Below are 24,350 nucleotides of genomic sequence, written 5' to 3'. Positions count from 1 at the left end.
ATGCAGTTTAACTGCATTGAATTAGGCACTTTTAATTGGTAAAAAATATAAATAAGTAATATGACAATTTATCATTGTCTCTTGTGACTCTGGGCTGACTGGGCTCAGCTGGGCACTTCTCACGTGGGGACTCTTGTCTGGTGGTGGCAGGGGCTCAATCAGCTGAAGACTTCTTCTGTTACATGGGCTGGGGTGACTGGAACTACTGGGCGCAGGGCAGGCATTTCTCTCTCTCCGTGTGGCCTTCCTCACGCATGCTGGTCTCAGGGTAGATGGACTGCACACGAGCTAGCTTCTCCCAGAGCCAGTTCCAATAGGCTCAGGTAGACTCTGTGGGTCTTTTTATGAACCAGCTTCAGAAGCAGTGCAGCATCACTACTGCTTATGTGCTTATAATCAAAAGCAAGGCATAGGATCAGCTGAGTCATGACCCTCAGGGAGGGAACCACAGAGGGTATGAACAATTGGAGGGTGATGCATTGTGGGGGGGTCATCATTGGTAGCCACCATAGTAGCTGTTAGGGATGTTGTGGGAATTAAGAGAGAATGTCTTAAATGGTTTGTGAACTGTGGTATGCTCTGTCTGTAAGAGATCAGTATACGTTTAATGAAAGCGTGACCTCAGTGCATGAATCACTAAAAAAATGTCTTTGGTCAGAGGTTGGCAGATTACAGCCTTTTTTTATAAATAAAGTTTTATTGGAACACAGAGACACTTTTTAACTATGATCTATGGCTGTTTTCATGCTTGATGCTAGAATTGAGTTCTTGTGACAACCTCTACAGCCTGCAAAGCCTAGTAAGAAAACATTTGTTGAACCTTGTCCCAGGTGATAGAGTGAGCATAGTTGATGGGTTCCTTTGACTTTTATTGAAATTTGTGAAAGGACTTGTGGGTGGAGTCATGAGCCTAGCTTCAACCCCAGTGTATCTAAAACATGGACGTCTCCTGAGGGCCCCTGACCAGGCAAAGAAGTTTCAGCAGTCTTTGGAGACCTGTTTCCTGCTGTAGAGTGGATTCACATATGGAACTCACTGTAACTTTGAGATTGCCATCATCCTGTGACCCCCACAGCCAATAATCTCATGCTATGTGTCAGTTTCATGGTCTGTGAACCTTCCTTGTCCAACACAGTAAGCACTAGCCACAGATGATTGTCTATGTTAGTTAAAATGAGATAAATTTTAAAATTCAGTTCCTCAGTTGCACTAGGTGTGTTTCGAGTGCTCATAACCATATGTAGCTAATAGCTGCCATGTAGTTCAGCACAGATAAAGAACCTTTCCTCCCCAAGGAAAGTTCTGTCCAACAGCACATGTCCAACAATGTGAATACCTCGTGTACACCACTTAGCCCGTGGGTCGTGTCCTCTTGTTTGTGTCTCAGTGTTTTCTGTCTTAGATGTTGATTCCCTCATGAGCAGACTACCCAATGTGAATCATACATAGGCTTATAACACATTTGGGCAGATACCTTTCTTAAAATGTTATTGCTAAATAGGTACTTGCTGGTTGATTTGTCCATTGCTGTGATTTGTTACGGAGACGGTTTGGAGAGACAGACAAGGTTAGCAGTGAGGTCACCCAGCTCAGTATCCAGATCCACTTCATAGCACACCCAGTAAACAGACCTCTGGAGTCTGCTCACACTTCTTTGCCTGGTGTGGGGTTGTCAGGAGAGCATCACATTTAGATACCCTGGGGTGACCTAAGGCAGCTTTGTGATTCCATGGGTCTTTTCATACATTGCAGCAGTCACTGGCTGTAAATTGCTTAGCCATGACACATGCAGTGTGATTGTGACCTTGGCAAGTTTGCTAGACTTTCTGTGCTTTAGTTTCCCCCTCTGTAAAATGGAAACAGTTCAGTTCAGATTAGTTCAGTCACTCAGTTGTGTCAGACTCTTTGTGACCCCATGAACTGCAGCAGGCCAGGGTTCCCTGTCCATCACAAACTCCTGGAGCCTACTCAAACTCATGTCTGTTGTGTTGGTGATGCCATCCAACCATCTCATCCTCTGTCATGCCCTTTTCCTCCCACCTTCAATCTTTGCCAGCATCAGGGTCTTTTCCAATGAGTTGGTTTTTCGATTCAGGTAGCCAAAGTATTGGAATTTCAGCTTCAACATCAGTCCGCCAGTGAATATTCAGGACTGATTTCCTTTAGGATGGACTGGTTGGATCTCCTTGCAGTCCAGGGGACTCTCAAGAGTCTTCTCTACAAAAAAAAAAAAAAGTCTTCTCCAACACCACAGTTCAAAAGCATCAGTTCTTCGGCACTCAGCTTTCTTTATAGTCCAATTTTCACATCCATACATGACTACTGGAAAAACTATAGCTTTGACTAGACAGACCTTTGTTGGTAAAGTAATGTCTCTGCTTTTGAATATGCTGTCTAGGTTGGTCATAACTTTTCTTCCAAAGAGCAAGTGTCTTTTAATTTAATGGCTGCAGTCACCATTTGCAGTGATTTTGGAGCCTAAAAAAATACTAGTACTTTATATACTTGGATTGTAAGGATTAGATGAGGTGACATGTGGAAAGTACTCAGGATAATGCTTGATGCAGAGTTTCATGCTCTTTCTCTTCTGGCTCTGTTTCTGACATACTACAATGATTCTGGTACCCAATTCCAGTGTGTTGCTGGGACGGGGGTCTCCCATACCGCACTATTCCCTGGACACCAGCCGAGTGTCTTATAGTTCAACTCAGTGCTGACATTGTCTTCCTGGAGAAAGCATCCGATCTCACAGGTTGAGGGCTCAGCCCCGCCCCCGGCCATGTCAGGTGCCAGCCTCCTGTCCAGGTTGTTACTTGTGCTCCTGACTGAAGGGCTGTAAATCAGAGGTTCCCTTAACCACCTCCTTGAATTCAACCAATTTGCTAAAGCAGCTCGCAGAACTCAGGGAAACATTTTACTTAGTATATCACCAGTTTATTATGAAAGAATATAAAGCTCAAGAAAAGCCCATTGGAACAGATACATAGGAACAAGTATGTGGGAAGGAGCAAAAACTTCTGTGCTGAGTGTATCACTCTCCCCAGTCCCATGGGTTCACTCCAGGGCTCTCCAAACCTTGTCCTTTTGGGGTTAATGGAGACTTCAGTACAGGTACACTGATTAAATCATTGGCCATTGGCAGTCAGTCCAACTTGCAGTGCCTCTCTGCTCCCCGAAGGTTGAGGGGTGAGACTGAAAGTTCCCACTCTCATCGCAGGGTTGCTTCCCCTGGCAACCAGGCCCCATCCACACATGACCCAGGGGGCATTCCAAAATTGCCTCATTACCAAAAGACAGAAGTCTCTCTCACCACTTAGGAAGTTCCCAGGCTTTTAGCAGTTCTGTGCCAGAAACTAGATGAAGGCCAATTTATATATTTCTTAATACAAACCACAATATCTCAAGGACCTTAGCAGACCACAAGTTACCCCCTGAGGGAGCAGAATGGGGTGCATTTTGATCAAGAGCTTACTTCCTTTGTTCTTCTGCTGACTCTCATTTAATTTATCCTTTGATCTCTGCCTGACCATTAAGATCTCTGTCAGAAAGAAAACTCTGGAAACAGATCTTTCCTGGACCTCAGGTTCAAGGAACTTGACCACTGTGTTTCTTGTTGAAACCCACTTCAAGCCATCTGTGCTTTTGCAAGGATTTTATCTCACTGAAGAGAATTACTTAACTAAGGTCTTAAGTTCTTTCTTTGAGTCATTGCTTTGGAGTTGTTATTTCAGTTTTGTCAGTTCTGGAAGGCATGGGCTTAGTCATGGATTATGCAGAGAGTGGGAGTGCCAGAGCAGATTCTCCAAGTTTGCATTTTTAGTTGCTTTTCCTCATCACTTACCTGTCATTTATCATGGTGATGCCCTGGAGGTTATTTCTTTTATTTTTTTTTATTTTTTTTTACTTTAGATAAGAAAGGTTTTTTATTAATGACCTCAGTTTCCACCTTAAAATGTTTTTTTTAAAAAGAAAAATGAAACATAAAATAGGCAGAAGAAAGGATATAATATATATCAGAGGGTAAGTCAATGAAACAGAAAATATAAAAACAACAGGAAATTGAACAATAACTTTTTCAGGGTATCAAAATTAACAAACCTCTGCTGCTAAGTCGCTTCAGTCGTGTCCGACTCTGTGCGACCCCATAGACGGCAGCCCACCAGGCTCCCCCGTCCCTGGGATTCTCCAGGCAAGAACACTGGAGTGGGTTGCCATTTCCTTCTCCAGGTTATTTCTTTTAGAATCTGCTGTCCTTCAGATGGAAATGTTAGCTTGAAATGGGGTGACTGCAAATGTCTGGACTCTGGTTGAACTGGAGGCATCTATGTAATTTTGGTTTGAAATCATATCTGACTTTTTAAAATATTTGTTTATTTTTAATTGAAGGATAACGGCTTTAGAATATTGATTTGGTTTCTGCCATACATCATCAACATGGATCACCCATAGGTGTACATATGCCCCTCTCTCCCACCTCCCACCCTTTCCCATACCTCTAGCATGTTACAGAGCCCTAGTTTGAACTCCCTGAGTCATATAGCAAATGAAATCATATGTGACTTTGATTTTGTGTGGTCTTTGAAGGAGAAAAGACTCTCCAGGTTTTGAAATTCTTTTGGAACATGACCTAGCTGCTATTGAGATATTCCAGGTATCTTCAAGTCGGAAGCAGCAGTGACCACAATGGCTCTTTCTGGGCATTGAGGGCCTGCTGCTTTTTTGCTGGAGGAAGTGAGGGTCTCCTGTTGGCTGAAAAAAAATACACAACCTTAAAACTGAAAATTATGTTTTATTCAGTAGACAAAGCAGGGCTTGAGCCCAGGATGCAGCCTCTCAGACAGCTCTGAGGGACTGCTCTGAAGAGGTAAGGGAGGAGCCAGGATATATAGGAGTCTTACAGCAAAGACCAGGTAGTCAGAACATCAAAATATTACTGTTAGTTAAAGAAAACCAGGTATCTCAAATTAAGGAATTCAGCGCTTTTCTATCATATATATGGGAAGATGCAACAGTCTGGGCTCAGTGAAATCATTCCTTTGATAGGCACCTTAGCTACCTAGGACCAGTATTCTGCTTTTCTCCATCCTGAGTCCCCTCAGGGTGCACCCCTGGGGGCAGTGATAGTGGCTGAGAGCTTGATGGCCACAGCATCCATTGTTTGCTGATACGGCAGGCAACTCTTTTCATTCACAAGTGATATTCCACCTATATTGGTCAAGGTCCCATGCAAGGAACATGGGGCACATTCAAATAAGATAAAAGGAGGAGAGTTTATTTACCAAGGGAGCAAATACAAATTGCAAATTGTGTGGGGCTGAGAGGGCTGCAAGAAGCAGTAGGGGCCTGGAAATAACAACTCTTTCTGTTTGGGCACAGGGGTGTTAGTTGAGCCTGAAAGGAGGGTTGGGAAAAGTCAGCACCAGATCTGGAATAGATACCTCCTGCACAGCCAGCCTGAGGCAACTTCAAGGAAAGAGATGGGGAGATGTACCAATACCTTCTCCTCCTGTCCTCTGATCTCCTGACAGGGTACCAGTTGGCCAGACCCAACCAGAGGGCATGAAAACCCATCACCTTGGTCCAAACAGACCAGCCCCCTGGGTCAGAGAGCAGGGTGCAGAGCTGGAGGGGCAAATGGAGTCCTTCCAGCACCACCATAAAAAGCATTTGGGGAGCTTGTGAACAAAAAAGAAAAAAACATACCAATAAAAAAAGCACAGCAGGGACTTCCTTGGCAGTTCAGTGGTTAAGAGTTTGCCTTCCAAAGCAGAAGCTGTGAGTTTGGTTGGGTAGCTAAGATCCCACATATCTTGCAGCCAAAAAAAAAAAAAAAAACCAAAACATAAAATAGAAGCAATATTGTAATAAAGTCAATAAAGACTTCTAAAAAAATGGTCCACATTAAAAAAAAAAGTTTAAAAATTTATTTATTTAAAAAAGTAAGCACAACATACAGAATAAATGAGAGCCAATTCTCCCAGGAACCTGACATGAAATGGTTTCTCAGATATTAATTTCTGAGTTGAACTTCCTAGCAGCCACCACAGAGGGGAAGCCTGGTGGGCCGAACAGTTTACATTGCGTGTCTGCACACGTCAAACTAGAGAGACAAACTAGTGAGCCAGATTCTCCCTGGGGTCCACTCCCTTGTACCCTGTCCCATCTCTTGGCACTGACGGTATTAGAGGGTCCTGAAAGAATTCACGTGCTTATCTTACTAGTGATTATGCAAGAGAAGAAATGGAATATTCCTAATTTGGGAAACATTTTGTTTTCAGGTTTCAAGGAAGATTTTCAGATGGACGTTTTTAAGGTTCTGGCGGCCATCCTACATCTGGGCAATGTACAGATTGCAGCAGTGGGCAACGAGAGATCAGTGATCAGCGTAAGATATGTGTTTGTTTCCCCCATCCTGTGCTGGGAGGATGATCAGCAGAAGCTCTCAGGGTTACCCTGCTTTTGTATTTCAGCACCAGGCACACTGGACCTACTAGGGAGACTAGTTTAACAGGAACAAGGAAGATTGGGGTTTCCATGCGTTACCTTCAAAGAGGAAAGCTTCTGCCCCTTGCAACAGCAGAGAAGGGGGAAACACAGCCCCTGTGTGGTTTCCTTTTATTCAACAGATTTTTACTGAAAGCCTGCTATGTGCCAGACACTGTTGTAGGCTCTGGAGAAACATCAGTGAACAAAACAAAATCAGAAGGCCTTCATGAAGCTTTTGATCAGGGGGAGAAAATGGAGGGGAGGAGACACAGTAAAAGTTATAGGCTCTGGCAGCTGGCAGTAACCATTAAAAATGAAAATAGGGGCTTCCCTGGTGGCTCAGTGGTAAAGAATCCACTTGCCAATGCAGGAGACGCAGGTTCAATCCCTGGTCAGGGAGGATCCCACATGCTGCAGAACAACTAAGCCCATGGACCGCAACTGTTGAGTCTGCTCTAGAGTCCAGGAACCACAACTGCTGAGCCCGAGTAGCACAGCTGCTGACGCCCACACTCCCTAGAGCCTGTGTTCCTCACCAAGAGAAGACACCTCACTGGGAAGCCTGCACCCCTGACTAGAGAGCAGCCCCTACTCACCACAGCTAGAGAAAAGCCTGCACAGCAACAAAGACTGAGCACAGCTCAAAATAAAAATAAATACAAATTATTTTTTTAAAAGAAGGAAAATGGGACTTCTCTGGTAGTCCAGTGGTTAAGACTCCACACTTCCAATGCAGGGAGTGTGGGTTGACTCTCTGGTCAGGAAGCTAAGATCCCACATGCCACAGGACATGGCCGAAAATTTAAAAAAGGAAAGTATAGCAGAATAGGTGGGGACAGGCTGTGCCTTTTGAATCGGGCATCCAGAGAAAGCCTTTCTAATTCAGTAAGCAAGTGAAATTGTGTCTATATCTGGAGGAGGAATATTCCAAGTAGAGGGAACAGCAGGTACAAAGGCCCTTGGGCAGGAAGTGTTATTGAAAAAATAGCCAAAAGGTTGGTAAATGCAAAGACAGTGAGAGAAAGGAGAAGTGGCGGGTGAGGTCAGAAACTGTGTGGGGGAGGGGCACAGATCGTGAAGAACCTCGAGGGCTCTAGAGGCGTCTTGCCTCCTGACACGTGCCTGAATGAAACACCAGTGGTGCTGGCTTCCTCTCTGGAAATCGGCTTCCATGTAAGTTTTGTGACCGATTTCATCGTTTCATGGACACAAGATAAGTTTCTGTATATGTGTGTTGGGCAACAAATGCTATGTTTTGCTGTGAGGTATGTGGTTATCCTCAGCAATATCCATGTAACGAGGACAGTCACATGTTAACAATGTTTCTGTGAAATGCAAAATCTCCTTGCTGTTAAAGCTTTGTACTAACAACGTGTGTCTTGGTCAATTCCAGTTGTCATAACAAAATATCACAGGCCGGATGGCTTAACAACAGAAATCTATTCTCTCACAGTCCTAGAGTCTGGAAGTTCACAATCAAGGTGCCAACACTGTTGAGTTCTCAAGATGCTGGCTTGCAGACAGCTGCCCTCTTGCTGTGTCCTCACAGGGCAGAGAAAAGCCAAGCTCTATTCTCTTTCCTCCTCTTATAAGAACACTAATCCCATCAAGGGACCCCATCCTCATCTAAACCTCATTACCTCCCTAAGGCCCCACTTCCAGGTTAAGACTTCAACACATGAATTTTTCATATGACTGAGACATTCCGTCTTACAACAGTGCCTCCAGAACAACCGATGAGAACAATTGTTAATTTTGTACACCTGTTCATTTCTCAGCTCTGGTACCTACGGTTTAAGGGGAGAGAGCACTGAGCAGATGTGGAGGATGTGTTTTTTGGCTCAGTGCATCAGTCCTGTTGCCCTGTAACCAGGAAGTAATTCTTCAGATTATCACACTAAGTGCCTTGCCCCATCCCCACCAGTATCCAGTCCTTGCAGAGTCAGTTCACAAAGGACTGGGAAGTTTGGAGGAGGTGATGACAGCCCTGGAAGATGTGCGGGGTAGTTCTCCCACTGGGTCCTGGCTCATTTACCTCAGAAATGGGCTTCTGCACTTTTTCTTCTGAAACTCACATAGACTGAAGATACGACTTTCAAATACCCTGGCTTTGAACTCTGTTCTGTGAAGTTTGTTGTGAAGGTAGCATTTTGGAGAAGGAATTAAAATTGATAGACTAAAAATCTTTTGTCTATCAATCTTAGAAGACAAATCCCACACACAAAAAATGTTAGATCTTTGTAGAAAATAATTTTCATTCATTTGCATCAAGAATGTGAAATATTGGGCAAATTCAATCTGAATGAAGCCATCTTATATTTTAAAACTTGCTGCCCCTTTGCATTTCCCCCTATAGCTGGGTGTTTTTGTCTCAGAAGGTTGGGTTCCTGCTTAGAAGGAAGGAAACCAATGGCTCAACCAAACCTCATAGTCCTGACATGCTTTATTTTATTGTGATATTGGTCAGAAGGGATGTGGGTGGGCAGTAGGGAGGTGGTAGGACTTTTTAGGTTGTTAGAGCCACTATAACCTGATGCTTTTTAAATGCAGTCATGTGATTTTCCCAATTGACTGAGATGCTGTCTACAGATGAGCCCATCTGGGAAGTTTTCCCTGCCCAAGAGGAATGGTGGTATGCAGTCACATGGGATTGCATCTCCTTGCCTAGTGACAGGGACCCCTAGTTCCTGCTGCCTAAAGCAGGAGCAGACCTTTCCTCGTCTGCTGGCCAGTGGGGCAGCTCTCATGCCCAGGCTTGGGAGAGAAACAAGATTCACTTTGTACATCCAGAAGTCCCCCACCACAGCCCTCACGTTGGCTGGAAAACCACTTCAGTTCAGGGAGCCCACCACGTTCTCCCTGACAACACGCTGAGGTCTCTCCTGGGCCAGACCCCACGCTGGGCAGACCCCAGCTACACAAAGAGTTACAGGGCAAGTGTTGGCTCTGACAGGTGGCCTGGGTGTGATACAAAAGGGCAGAGAGAGGCCTTAAGGCTGTGTCCACAAGCACGGGAGAAGGGGGAGGATTGCTTCTGTGGCCTAAACATCACTACTGACATTCTTTGGCCAGAAGGAAAATCTGGGTAGGGCACAGCCTAGGATCTCCTGGCATCACCACAGCGGTGCCCAGCCTAGGACCAGGTGCAGGCTCCATGCCCCCACGGGCCCTCCTGCTTCACTCCCAGCCCTGGCTCTGTGTTGTGAGGCCTGATCGTGCCTAGGTCGAGGGGCACAGCTGAGTGGGCCAGTGCCAGTTTAGATGGCCTGATGGAGCTGTGTCTTTTGTTTCTGAAGGAGGATGATGATCACCTGGAGGTGTTCTGTGAGCTCCTGGGCCTGGAGAGTGGCAGAGTCGCTCAGTGGCTGTGTAATCGCAAGATCGTCACAACCTCCGAGACAGTGGTGAAGCCCATGACCAGGCCCCAGGCTGTCAATGCCAGGGATGCACTGGCCAAAAAGATCTACGCTCACCTGTTTGACTACATTGTGGAGAGAATTAACCAAGCCTTGCAGTTTTCAGGCAAGCAGCACACTTTTATTGGTGTTTTGGACATTTATGGGTAAGATTCTCTTCGGTGAGCTTGTCTTTCCTCATTTAAATGTCAAATGCCTGTTATCTTTAGGTCGTTTTTAGTCTGGTTGTTCTTTTGTGTTTCACATGATCAGGAAGATGGTGTTCTCTGGTTTTGCGTCTATGGATGTTAAGTACAGTCTCCTGGGCTACAGTGTCTTTTGTGGAGGGTGCATTAAAAAAATTCTAAATCAGGAATGGCCAACATGAAGAGTGCATGCCAACTACCATGCTGAGTGGTTTCCATGCACTTTTTTATTCCTTAAACAACCTTATAATTGTCCCCATTTTACAGATAAAACAACCAAGGCTTAGGAAGACTCATTCACGGTTGCGCTGCTGGTGGGAGAACCCAGTACCACGTGAAGATTGCACCCACCTCTGTTTTCCTGCAGAGGCCACATGAAGTGTAGAACCCTGACGTGCCTCTCCCACTTGACAGCCCCACAGGCCCTGCGCCTTGCCCACGAGCACAGGGCCAGAGGCAGGCTCAGACCCGAGCCTCTTACCAACCAGGCCCCTCGTGCCTACATCCTCTTCCGTTCTCGGATCATAGGGGTCATGTGTTTGCCCCATTCTCCATGAATTCTGATACATTTGGTGGATCAAGTTACCACACTGGAGGGTTTTTTCTAGCTTCTTTTCTTTGCCCAGTCCTGCTTTTCTGGGTCAGACTCATCCTAAAGACACTTAAAGAATAGAGTAGCCAGAGAGAGTGAGGGAGGGAAGCCCGGCCAGCATGGTGGCCAGCTCTGAGAGGAGTTAGCACTTGGGCTTTTGTTTGTTAGAGGCTGGCCTCAAGCGCCTAACCCCTTCCCCTCCCAGGACCAACCCTGGTTTCTCAGAGCGGGAGGGCAGATTTTCCCAGGGAAGGCATCACGGAGTATTCCACCTGGATTGGCGAGTAGCCCCTCACACCCTGGAGAAAGCAACTCACCCTCCTCCCTTCCCATATGGAGGGGCGAGCTAGCTCTGCTGGCCAGCTGCTACCTGCTGCAGGGTGAGGCAGGCAGAATTTCTACCCAAATATAGAGAAATAGTTATTTCGTATGAAATAGACTCAGGGGTGTTACCTGTTTAACACGGTGGTGGTTTGGTGGTTTAGTCACTAAGTCTTGTCAGACTCCCACAACCCCATGGACTGTAGCCCGCCAGGCTCCTCTGTCCATGGGATTTTCCAGGCAAGAGTACTGGAATGGGTTGCCATCTGGGTTCTAAGTTAATACATGTGACTCCCAATTAATAGTATCTGTCAACAGTTATAAAACTCTTACATTGCTGGGGTAGTCTAGTAAATTATTTACCTTAAAAATAAGGATTTGAGCAGCCAGTAATCATCTAAGTAGACTTTTACATGGAAATAGTCCTGCTTAATAACAGTCTCTCTCATTGTGATGGAAATAAGTGATTGTTATATTTTTCTCTGTTCTTTTCTGTGTTTTTAAAAATAAATAGCCCTTTATTTTTAAGAATATATTATCTCATTCAAGAACACATATTCATGTGCCAGGAACTGTGTCAGGTGTGATGGGTGAACAGAACAGACATCTGGCCCCTGCCCTGTTGGGACTTAAATTTTAGTGGAGGAAGAGGCCATCAGAGATTGGGGTGGCTCCTGGGAAAGGAATAAGTGGATGGATGTGCCACTGGTTAACCAGACACCAGGAAGAGAGGGGGCAGCTGAGAATTAGGAGTCAGGAGAACAGCAGGCAGGCATCCACAAAGCCGATAGACCACGGTAATCAGGAATTTGAATTTTTGGCTAAGTGGGCTAACTTCAGACAGGAGGAACTGTAAATTTTTAAGAACTTGTTAGAGTATGTTTTAAATTTAAATTTTAAAATTAAACCCCTCTCTAAACATTTAAACGGTAACATGCTCACTTGTCACCCATGAATTCATTTCACCCTCCAGAAAAGTAAGCTCTCCCCTTTAAATAAGAGTGGTACTGTCTGGAGTGAATCCTTTCATGCCTTTCTCCAGTATGCTCATGGGTGGATTAGCCCTCATTCCTGCACACCTGGAGCTGCTGCGAGAGCTGAGCTCAGGGTGAGCTGGGAATAAGGTGGCCTGAAAGGGAAAGTTACCCTGCATGAAGACAATGAAAGCCCAAGCTGTGAGCCTTGAGATTTCAGCTCCGGACGTCATGGAGGCTTGTGGTTCCCTAGCCAGGCAGGTGTTTATGTTCTCTGGACGCCTAGCTGGAAGGGCTTGGGGCCGGGAGTCACACCCCAGGGAGTAAGCACTGCACCACACCCGTTGTGTGGCCTGGAGGGTGTCACTGAACCTCAGTTTCTGTGTCTGTAAGATGGGGCCTCTCTCGCAGGGATATCACCAAGGTCAAATGGAAGAAATTGTGAATGCATCTTTACAAACCATAAGGATTATTCCGATGTGAACAGGAAAAGGAATGTCACTGATGTTTGACATCCCGCCTCTACCCTAGGAAGTCCTGCCTTTGACCCCAGCTGTGGGCTTCAGGGCACAGTGAGGCCCTTCTGCCTCCCCTCCAGGCCCAGCTGTGGCCTGTCTGCAGTGTCCAGCCGGCCGAGCCTCTCGATCACACAGGGCACTAGTGGAATGGGGCTGTCAGGGCTCTGGGTTCTCCTCTTGCTCCATGGACAGTCTGGGACCTTAACCTCCCCAGAAATTCTGTACTGAGCCAAATGGGCTCAGCCACGTGAGACTCCCAGGGGACCCGTGGTTGAAGCTGGCAGGAACCTCTCAGGATTAGAGCGATTAAGAACTAAGGCTTTAGAGTCACCACGAGCTGGGGTCAGATTTCGCGTGTCTGGCACCACTCTGTGATGGTCACCATCTCTTCTGACCGTCATGTGTAACAGTGGGGTGAGGGCAGCCCCTCACCTAGGGTGGTGTTAGGGTTAAGCGTGGTGATGGGCATCAGCACCAACACCTAAAGTGCTCGGATTCCTCCTGGCAGGAACGCTCCTCTGCCCAGGTGGTGGATCGGGTGCCCCAGTTCTGTTCAGCCTACATCGTGTTTTACTGCTGCTGCTGCTAAGTCACTTCAGTCGTGTCCGAATCTGTGCAACCCCATAGATGGCAGCCCACCAGGTTCCCCCATCCCTGGGATTCCCCAGGCAAGAACACTGGAGTGGGTTGCTGTTTCCTCCTCCAATGCATAAAAGTGAAAAGTGAAAGGGAAGTCACTCTGTCGTGTCCGACTCTTTGCGACCCCATGGACTGCAGCCTACGAGGCTCCTCCATCCATGGGATTTTCCAGGCAAGAGTACTGGAGTGGGGTGCCATCGCCTTCTCTGACATCGTGTTTTACAGAGTGGGGTAATTCACATAAAAGTCCAGGTTTCTGGATTCTTTGAGAGTCAGGTGACCAGACATCCTGATCTGATTAAGCCATGGCCACAGCTGGCTCGAGCTGAGCAGCAACCATCCTGTAGGGCAGACCTGGTTATCACGGGTCCCACACAGTTCCAGCCACTCTCCATGCTGTTATCTCCCGGCCTTCTCAGCTCCTGGGTCTGCAACTCCAGCGGCAGCCATTGAAAAGTCTGAAGACGGAGGTGGGGCCATGTCTTCCTTGGGCCTGAAGGGGTCTGCTGGGCTGTGACCTTGCTCTTTTCCTCTGAGGACTATGAAAGCGCCCCTCTGGGAGGCAAAACTGTGCTGCCTCTGCCTTCAGCAAGGAGTGGGGGCACAGGAGACAATGTTGCTGTTTTCACTGGGAGCAGAAGTGCTACAGTCAGGTGGACTCATAGCTAAGTCTGACACTGACTGTGTGACCCAGACAAATTTTTGAACTTCTCAGTCTTGTTTCCTCATCTGTGAACTGAGGATAATAAGGCTGATGTCAGTGTTGTTGTACAGATTATGTGATATGCCATATTGTGCACATGCCTGCGTTAGTGCCTGCCTCAGTAGGTGTGTTGTACACACCAGATTCCTTCTGGGGCAGCCTGGAAAACGAGACTTACAAGCTGACTGCTAGGATGGTTAAAACAAGAATTGAAGCATGTTTAAAACTCACAGAAAACATAAAAAACAGTTACACTATTAAAGTTGTGAAGAATACTAACCTATAAGCAAGTATGTATGTCCTTCAAGTTATGTCTTAACTAGTTTAAATTGTATTTCAGTTTTGAAACCTTTGATGTGAACAGCTTTGAACAGTTTTGCATCAATTATGCTAATGAAAAGCTGCAACAGCAGTTTAACCTGGTAGGTGACTTTTTTGCCTTCTTGAAACTAGCTCTCAGCTGTGTCTGTCTGTCTGTCTGTCTGAACAGGGAGCGAGTCCGAGTCTGGCTCTTGGCCTCCTCAAATCTCACCAGCATTAAAGAGTCACATGCTGGCTCACTCCACCATCTTGTGGCTGTTTCTTGAAACTGCACCTTCCCATCCGATGTCATTTTTGTGGAGGCACCTGCCAACGTTTGTTTGAGTTCATCACCTGCCATTCTTGGATACAGACCCATTCCAGCCAGACCAAGTCACTTAGTTTCCTGCAGGCTCTGGTCCTTGTGAGCCTCGGTATCTGCGCCTACTCTCTGCCACAACCCGCCTGCCCCTGTCCTTTCCCATCCCTTCCTCTTCACCTGGAGAACTCCTGCTTGTCTTTGAAATTCAGCTTCTCCCACACAACTCGTGAGGAAAAGATAGTGTGACATCATAGAGAGCATGAGTTTTTGCTGAAACGGAAGTGGATTTGAGTCTCAGATCTACCACCTCCTTCCCCTGGGGCCTTGGGTTCTCTGAGCCTCAGTTTTCTCATTTTGAAAATGGGTCAGTTGTATTTTCCTAGTATTCTTGTGAAGAGAAGACTTAATATTGAATGATATTCAGTAAATGCTTCTTTGCTTTCTTATTCCTTGCTCCAGAGTTAATCCATGTATAAGCATTAAATTTCACCCCACATTTGTACTCTGTTATCATTCTCATGGATTCCCTGGAAGTTTAGCATTTAAAGTTGAAACTAAGATTTATTCCAAGTGGATATGCTGCATAACTCACCTGAAGTCAAATAGTACATGTGGATCCTGCCCCTCTCCGGACTCCAGAGCCACCTTGCTTCGCAACACACACATTCACCGGAACCTTAGAATGATGCATATGCGAGACACTCTGAAAATAACACAGCAGAGGCTGAAATTCCATTCTTTTCGTTTTTTATTCTGCCTTTCCTCCTCTTCCACTAAATCCTTATTTTTCCCCCTTTGATGTTGTTAGAGTCATCTATCAATAGGCAGATCCTCCTGGGAGGGGTAATGACTTAAAATATAAGCCCTAGTGAGTTCTCTCCTGGCTCCTGTCCCATAAATCTGGCCTCTGCTGGACCCCTGCATCTGAGTAGCCTCTGGGAGGTAAGCCATGACAAAGGGACCCTGCCACCTTCCTCTTTTGGCCTCGGTGTTGTCTATGCTCCCTTCTGTGGTTAAAGCCCCACCCCTGACCCGGTGTCCTGAGCCTTGCATTCACCCAGCCTCTTTGCTCTTACTCCCCTTCCTTGCACAGTGTCCGGCCTCTGAGGAGCCCTGGGCTGAGTCCTGTCTGGGCTCTCCCCTCTAGTTCTGGCCTCTTCAAAGCCATTCCCACCCCCAAACTGAGTTACCTTTCCAGAACCTAAGTCTCGACATGAACTCCATGGGTGCTCATTGTCCCCAGGAAAAGGCCACAGGACTGAGATTCTCTGGGGGTTCTCCACGAATCTGGTCTGGCATGATTTCCCCTCTGCCGTCCTCCGCAGGCCCATCTATCACTCCAGCCATTACCATTGTGTGTTCTCTCTCTCTCTCTAGCTTGTGTGGGCACTGTCCAGTTCCCAGCCACCTGTTGGGCTTCCTTCAGTTCCCAGTGGGATTCTCCCATGGGAGCCTTTCTCCTCGCAACCCCTCCCCCTTCTGCCACCTGCAGCCAGGATGAGCCTGAGCCAGCCCTCTGGGAAGCCTTTCCTGTACCCCTATGGCTCAAACAAGTAATGCACAAAGCTCTTCAAGTTGTTAGCCTCTCACACTGGCGCCACAGCCAGCCCTCTCGGGTGGGCTTGCTCTTAACCCAATCAAAGAGACTGGCTCCATGTTTGACAGCAGCAGTGGCTGAGCAGGGAGAGGCTCCAGGACCGCCTTGAGTGCCAAAGGTGGCAGGCTGGTCCAGAGTTTACACCCCAGGATGTGGGGACCCACTCAGCCTGGGCAGCAAGATGACAACTAGACCCAGGTTAGGACCTCAGCAGCATTGATTGTGGGAAAGGGGAGTGACATGCACCTCGAAGGCTTCCATAAACATTACAAATCAAGTCATGTGCCTACATTTTCCAAATGTTTATGTCCTGTTCTTCAGAAGCACACTCTAATACTCTCTTTTACTTTCTATATTAACTTGTGGATTTCCAGCATGTCTTTAAACTTGAACAAGAAGAGTATATGAAGGAAGACATTCCTTGGACTCTGATAGACTTTTATGACAACCAACCAGTCATTGACCTGATTGAAGCAAAAATGGGCATTTTGGAGTTACTGGATGAAGAATGCTTGGTAACTTTTAAAAATAATTTTCTTTAACTTCAGAGCAATAATAGATGAGCCTATTTCCAAATAGAATTTTTAAAAATCTACATGTAAATTCCTGATTGATCAATTACCAGTTGATTGGCTATTAATTCTGGGACAGCAGTCCATAGCAGGAACCCCAGGAGGCCGGGTAAACCTCCCACCCTCAGCATGTATAGCCCACCCATGGGTAACATGCATGACCTCTTAGGTCATGTCCAGCAGGGAGGAGCCCTTTGAAGCTGTCTCTGGGTGTGTATATAGAGTAGACATGGAAACAGCAAGTGACCACACTCCAGTTGTTAATGACTAACAGGAATTGAGTTTTCTCTTACTTCCTGATTCCATGAGTCATCCACTGGGAGGTACAGCTGAAAAATCAACATCATACAATTGAGAAAAGAGTCTCTAGGAATTTTCCTATTGTTATTACCCTCTGGGAGGAACAACTTTATAGTGAGTCAGCCTAGCAGTGGCCTTCATGGGGCCATAGGAAAAAATAACCCTTAGGACAATATTTGGTCTTTTTGGTTGGAAATTGATATTTTAATGTTTAAACACATTTTTTTTTCCAAAGATTTATCACCCCCTTCCATGCTCAGATGGTAAAGTGTCTTGCTTACAATGTGGAAGACCTGGGTTCAATCCCTGAATCAGGAAGATCCTCTGGAGAAGGAAATGGCAACCCACTCCAGTACTCTTGCCTGGAAAATCCCTTGGACGGAGAAGCGTGGTAGGCTACAGTCCCTGGGGTCGCAAAGAATCAGACACGACTGAACGACTTCACTTGTCCATGATTATAATGTTGAAGACGTACTGGTATTTTCTCCCTATAATTCTCAATTCCATGGTTCTTCTCACAAACCATCCTTTCTGATGCCACCTATGTTTTAGTCCCTGCAGTGATGTAAGATTAAAAGGCAAGCACCAAGGCCAAACATTCTGGGATGATCTACTGGAGGCGGGGTTCAGAGGCCAGTGTGGGCTCTAGGAATATTTGTACCAATCTACAGAGCTTCCCTGTTGACTCAGATGGTAAAGAATCTCCCTGCAACACAGGAGACCTGTGTTGCATCCCTGGGTTGGGAAGATCCCCTGGAGGAGAAAATGGCTGCCCACTCCAGTATTCTTGCCTGAAGAATCCCATGGACAGGAGGAGCCTGGCGGGCGACAGTCCCTAACATCTCAAAGAGTCGGATTCAACTGAGTGACTAACACTACAGAGATAGTCCCTAGGTGACCAGTGTCACAAAGAAGTTTGCAGATGTCATTTGGACACTATGTAGTATTAGATTCACAGAGTTCAGGCTGAATATAGCTGGTGATAGCTTCAAAATCACCAGTATCAAGAACAAGTTCTGCAACTAGCTTAGTGTAAGTAGTTAAGACCTTAGTTCAAGGAGGGAGTTATTAACTAGGCAGTAAAACAAAAGAAAAATTCTTCCTGAGGCGGGAGATGGAAAGGACTACATTTCGGTGCCAACCTTTCTCCATTCAACCAAGAATAAAAATTGTTTTCACCTAATGGAATTTATGCTACTTTTTCCTGAATCTTTAGACTACTTTGGGAAAAAATATTAAAATACTGCCAGTTTTGCAGAAATAAAATCCTTCATCCTTATATGATTATATCACTGTTTCCTTTTCATTGATAACATCTTGTTCTTCTAAAAGAGCATTGGTAAAATGTCTATTGAAATATCACTGTAAATAATAAGATCAAAGACAGACTCTTGCCTCTATTGCTGTTAAAAAAGGAGCCTCCCATGTCAAGCAGTCCACTTGGAAGTGCAGCTCATCTTGGTTTCTTAGAATTAGCACTTTTCCTCCCCTTGGTTAATCTTTTGTCTCTGGTTGTCTTACTTGCTATTTGGTTTGCTTTTCTCTTCCAGTTACCACATGGGACTGATGAAAACTGGCTTCAAAAGCTGTATAATAATTTTGTCAACAAAAACTCTTTGTTTGAAAAACCCAGAATGTCAAACACCTCCTTTATCATCCAGCACTTTGCAGATAAGGTACAGTGAAAGTCTGGAGCAGAGCTGTCTGCCCACAGCTGTCTAGCTGTCCCCTGGGATGAGCAGGCAAGCCAGGGGCTTTTCTGGTCAGAATTGTCACACTTAGCGTGTGGCTGTGATGAGGAATACTTGTGTGTATGCAAGTGTGTGTGTGTGTGTGTGTGTGTGTGTGTGTGTGTGAGACAGTTCTCAATTTGGCTTTATCACATAATACATGAGTTTCGATTATATTTTTTAAAGATAAACGTATTGCCAGTGGACCTCATTTCTGATTTGGGGCTTATTGTAAGTTCATTAACCATTTATCAGTTTATTTTCTCTATGAAATTGTTCTAATCAAGACTGGATAGGGACCTCCCCGGTGGTCCAGTGGCTAAAACTCCATGCTCCCAGTGCGGGGGCCTGGGTTCAGCCCCTGGTCAGGGAACTAGATCTCACATGCCACACATAGAGTTTGTGTGCCACAACTAAGACCCAGCACAGCCAAAATACATTAAACTTTTAAAAAAGACAGAGTAGGTGTTTCCTACACTGAAAGCTATGTCTTGTTTTTGACCCTTTGCTTTTCTATTGTCATAATTTATTTATTACTTTGGTAACATAGATTGACTCAAGATGATGGGTTTTCTAGGTGATCTTTGTTTTCTTTGTATGTCTCCAATTTCTTATGGAAAAATGTTACTTTAATTTCAAAAATTATTTTAAAAAATCAAATTAAAGAAAGCTTAGAAGATGGAAGGATAAGAAGACAATTCACCATAGCCACCTGCCCTAAACATGCTTCCTCATCTTACTTTCCTTCCTCAAGAAAACTCCTGCTGTCTGCTTTATTACCCAGTTGGGTGTTACTCCTGTGGCCTGGCCTGCACCTTGGGATTGTGGGGACAGCCTGGGCTTGTGTGTCCTAGCCACTGATGCTGTGGGTCAGTCTGCTGGTCGTGCCTGGGTGCCCACAGGGGCAGTGGAGGGGACAGCCAGCTGCTCAGCTGTAATAACCTGTGTGGGCAAGAGGAGCGCTGTTAAACATGATCACCTTTTAGTGCTTTAGTTTTTCACATAGGCTCCTGAAGAGATGCTCATGAAACGAGTGTTGATGTAGCAAGTTATATTTTCTAGCTGTCCTTTATAATTTCAGTTGTGATCCCAAGTTAAAAAAAAAAAAGGTATCAGACTTCCTGCAAAGCACATATATGGGATTTACTTCAAGAGACCCTGTCTATAGTACATGGTTTCTGTACATTTAATTCTTGTCATTTGGTACTTCTAAGAGGATCCTCTTAAGAGAGCTAACAACGCTGCATTTTGTGTGGACTGTGGATTGGAGGGAAGAAACCATACATGCCATAGCGTTAGCTTACATTCTCAATTTAATTAGCCAGGAAAATAAAATTATCTTCAGAACAAGGCAGCTGTGCTTAGATACAGTACGTCAGCACACTTTGCCGTGGTCCTCAGAGCCCAGACAGAGACACTCAGCTGCCTGGGACACAGTCCCTGCAGACAGTCTCCTGGGAAAGCTCTCTATTTATTACACCATTGCTTGTTTATCTAGTGGCTCACACACCAGCCTGGAAGAACTTACACAACAGTCCTCTTGCTTTATTCACACGGGTGTATTTACAGCCAGCCAGCGTTCCTGGTTCCTAACCCAAACTGTGCACCAGTAAGGATACTTTCCTCCCCATGGGACAAAGCAGAGTCCTTGTCAGGGGTCCCTGAACACCCTCTCTGCCTCCACATTCCAGCACCCCAAGAGCCTGTTTGTTCACAATTTTTAAAATGTTTTTTTATTTATGAAGAATATCACATTTTAAAATAACAGTCCAGAAATTTGACTACTGTAAATAGTGCTGCAATGAACAACAGGGGTGCAAATATCTTTTTGAATTAGTGTTTTGGTTTTCTTGAGATATATATATATACACACACACACACACCCCCCAGGAGTGGAATTGTTGGACCAAATGGTAATTCTATTTTTAATTTTTTGAGTAAACTCCATACTGTTTTCCATAGTGGCTGCACCAATCTGCATGCCCACTGACAGTACACGAGTGTTCTCTTTTCCCCACATCCTTACCAACACTTGTTATTTGTTGTCCTTTCAATGATAGCTATTCTGACAGGTGTGAGGTTTATCTCACTGTGGCTTTGATTTGGATTTCTCCAGTGATTAGTAGCCCTGAGTATCTTTTCATGTGCCTGGTGACCATCTGTTTGTCTTTGAAAAAATATCTATTCAGATTCTCTGCTCATTTTTGAAATAGGATTCTTTTTTTGTAGTTGAGTTATCTAAGTTCTTGTATTTTGGATATTAATCCCTTTTCAGATATATCATTCACAAATAACTTCTCCATTCTGTAGGTGGCCTTTTTGTTTTGTTGATAGTTTCCTTTGCTGTGTAAAAACTTCTTAGTTTGGTGTAGCCCGATTTATTTTTGCTTTTGTTTCCCTGGTCTGAGGAAACATATCCCCCAAAGTATTACTAAGACCAATGTCAAAGAGCATGCTACCTGTGTTCTCTTTTACAAGTTTTATGTTTTCAGGTCTTACATTTAAATTTTAATCCATTTTGAATTTATTTTTGTGCATGATGTGGGAGTAGTCCAGTTTGATTATTTTACATGTAGCTGTCCAGTTTCCCCAACACCACTTACCGGAGAGGCTGTCTTTTCCCCACCGTATGCTCTTGCCTCCTTTGTCATAGATTAATTGTCTATAAAAGTGTGGGTTCATTTCTGGGCTCTCTGCTCTGTTATATTGATTTATGTGTCTGTCTTTATGCCAGTGCCATACTGTTTTGATGACTGTAGCTTTGTCACTAACTAGAGATTTGAATATTTAAGGAGCCACTCTGGCTATTTTGTTGTTACAGATTCAAGAAGCCTATGAATCAGAAAGGGCTTCATGGAGGGTTTTTCTAAACCAAACTCTAACCCACTGTAAATCTGACTCTAAGGGTTTTGTGCCTTGGAAAGCTGTGTGGTCAGCTGGTCAGTTTTTCTTTTCTTTCTACCACATTAATGCTGATTCAGGAAGACATTTCTGTTTGAACTCAGAGGATACCACTGAGCTTTTCTGCTCCTCCTGGTGACTTCAAAGGCAAAGAGAACCCTAAGTGAGGTCTTCGTTTATTAATTGCACATATAACAGGGAACAGTCACCCACCTGTGGCCAGTGGAAACTAACAGGTGAGTGTAGGTGAGTGTAGAGTGGCCAGTGAGAAGTCCAGGCAGTGGGAGAACACAGTGCTTCCCATCAGATGACACAGCCCCAGCTTTCCAAGATTTCTATAATATAATAAGGTTGCTGAGACAAACAGAAACTGGATCTCTTTTTAAAACATTGCTTTTATAGCCCCTTCATTAATCTTTCTTAAAAAAAAAAAAAAAAAACTTGTGGTACTTAGATGCTTTCAGCTTTTGCCTCTTTGGAAATAACGCCTTTGTTTGCATAGGTAGAGTATAAATGTGAAGGCTTCCTTGAGAAGAACAGAGATACCGTCTATGACATGCTGGTTGAAATCCTGAGAGCAAGCAAGGTTTGTAAAGTACTAAAGGGTAATTGATGTTATTCATTGTGTACTTGACATGGACCTAGATGTGTATCAAGAGAAAGAAACATGTGCATGTTACCTGTCTTGTAACAATAAATTGTAGCTTCTACATAGAAAAAATCATCCTCATTAGTATAGTGATGAGCATTTTTTTTTAATTTTAGAGAGCTTTTTAAAATATAATTTAAAACTATTTTGTGCCAGTACAATATATTAATTTTACAAATCTAAAATTTTATCTACTCTTAAAGTATTTGCAAAAACCATACATCCTTCTTCAGCTTTATTGCACACTATAAGAAAATACTAATTTTTAAATTAGAAAATATAAAAATGCTTTCAATATAGAAGAGACAATCTAATTTTAAAGACAATACTGTATAAGAATGTCTACCCAGAAAACAAAAAACTTTCACAGGATACCAAGCTGGCCAGATGCTTCAGAAGATCCAGTACTAGTCCAAGATACTTAATCCCAGCTGTATCGTCCTTCTTCATTAGAAATCTAGATGCCACTCAAGGTGGTTTCATATATAAACAAAAAATGACCATTTTAGAATTGGCACTAAAATATGTTTCTAGCTTCTGAAAGCATTCAAATTTTTACTACATGCAAAATCAAAAATCAAATGTGCCGATGATAGAGAGGAAGGACAGTGAAGATGATCATTTAAAAAGTCATTCACACTTTATACCTTCACTCACAGATATTTATAGGGCACCTACCATACACCAAGCACGGTCCTAGACTCTGGGGAAACAGCAGTAAACAAGACAGATAGGGTTCCTGACCTCAAGGAGCTCACATCGCACAGGGAGCAACCTACCTCCCAGATGAGAGCAATTCGTGGAAGGCAGTGCTAAGTAAGTGCTCAAGGAAACCAAAGCAAGGCAGGATGCTGCTCTGCGAACGTGGGCTCCTTGAATCCATGGTACCATGTGCTGAAGTGTCACCGTAAGAGTAACTTCTGGCTTTTTCTTTTCCTCCTTAAACATTTTTCTCAATTTAAGAATTTTAAGAACTCAAATTCTTAAAGTTTGAGAATAAGGATGTTTCATCCACAGTCCTTCATTTTTTGTGAAGATTTGATTATCATACTTATTTTCCTTGTTTTTGAAGGTCCCTTGTCCTTTGTTAATGCTCAGGTGTTTTGACAGTTTCCTAAATAAGCCTGAGCACTTCCCCTAATGGTCATAAATAAATCACAGGCCATGGAAACTTCAGTTATTAAAATTGATCTATGACAGAGAATTCAATGTAGAAATAGTCTGTATTTTGTGTACCAAATTAGTTGACGTAATTCACCGATTGTATGTATACTCACCCCAGGCCAGCTTGGGGTCCAGCATGCTGAATTCCTCAAGAGGGATTCAGATTGCCATGAAGCACAGATGGGTCTCTCCACTAAACCCACAAGCTATCAGAGGCCTGGGAATTTCGCATTTACTTGTTCCATGGGGGCTACAGGATACATCAGGCAAGAATTCTCCCCCAGAGGAGATTCTCAATGTCTGATTTAAAAGAAGAAAACATAAGGTCTTCTCTAAGAGATAAGGCATTTAAAGGAAAAAGTGATGCAGAGTAGAAAGTAGTTCTTAAAAAAAGGTACAGATTAAAGATTAAGATAACTCAGAGGAAGTTGGAATTAATACATGCTGGGATACCAGGAAAGGTATTCTGAAGGGAGTGGGGCTGAAAATATTATAATAGAACCTTAAATAATGGGTAGGGTTTAGATAGCATCACCAACTCATTGGACATGAATTTGAGCAAATTCTAGGAGACGGTGGAAGACAGAGGAACCTGGCAGGCTGCAGTCCATGTGGTCACAAAGAGTCCAGCACAACTTAGTGACTGAACAACAGTTAAATCTGTGGGGCTGAGAATGTGAGGTTAGGAGGGAAGAGGTTCCAAGTGCAGAAGCAACATGAGCCAAGGCACAGAAGGAGGAAGATTATCTCGTTTTCTGACTGGTGGAGCGATACCCACATACAGATATTCACATGGTTTCCTTCCTGCTCTCATTCCTGGGAAAGAAACCATCAGGCATCCCCAGTGAGGGCGATCCCCTTGTGGAACTGAAATTTGGCCCGGATTGTTACTTTACCCACCACTGGTTTAGACAGGTTGGGATTATGTTGACCTTTTCCTCGATTATACCAGCTGAGGACTGTGGGCAAACACTTTTGACA

The 24,350-nt window shown here is 44.5% G+C and overlaps 1 protein-coding gene across 1 annotated transcript in view; it reads left to right on the top strand.

Annotated features, from left to right (window-relative positions):
- Positions 1 to 24,350, top strand: part of MYO5C (myosin VC) — a 117,776-nt gene that overhangs the window by 33,480 nt on the left and 59,946 nt on the right. Inside the window, exons 9-14 of the mRNA XM_070377906.1 lie at positions 6,279 to 6,385; positions 9,783 to 10,048; positions 14,175 to 14,256; positions 16,428 to 16,568; positions 18,476 to 18,601; positions 22,059 to 22,142. Of these exons, the coding sequence (XP_070234007.1) occupies positions 6,279 to 6,385; positions 9,783 to 10,048; positions 14,175 to 14,256; positions 16,428 to 16,568; positions 18,476 to 18,601; positions 22,059 to 22,142 (806 nt within the window). The remainder of the gene's footprint in view (positions 1 to 6,278; positions 6,386 to 9,782; positions 10,049 to 14,174; positions 14,257 to 16,427; positions 16,569 to 18,475; positions 18,602 to 22,058; positions 22,143 to 24,350) is intronic.

The sequence above is a fragment of the Bos mutus genome, chromosome 10, assembly GCF_027580195.1.
Source record: "Bos mutus isolate GX-2022 chromosome 10, NWIPB_WYAK_1.1, whole genome shotgun sequence".
Classification (NCBI taxonomy): domain Eukaryota; kingdom Metazoa; phylum Chordata; class Mammalia; order Artiodactyla; family Bovidae; genus Bos; species Bos mutus.
Note: the sequence above shows the minus strand (reverse complement) of the source record. Positions and strands in the feature narration are given on the sequence as shown.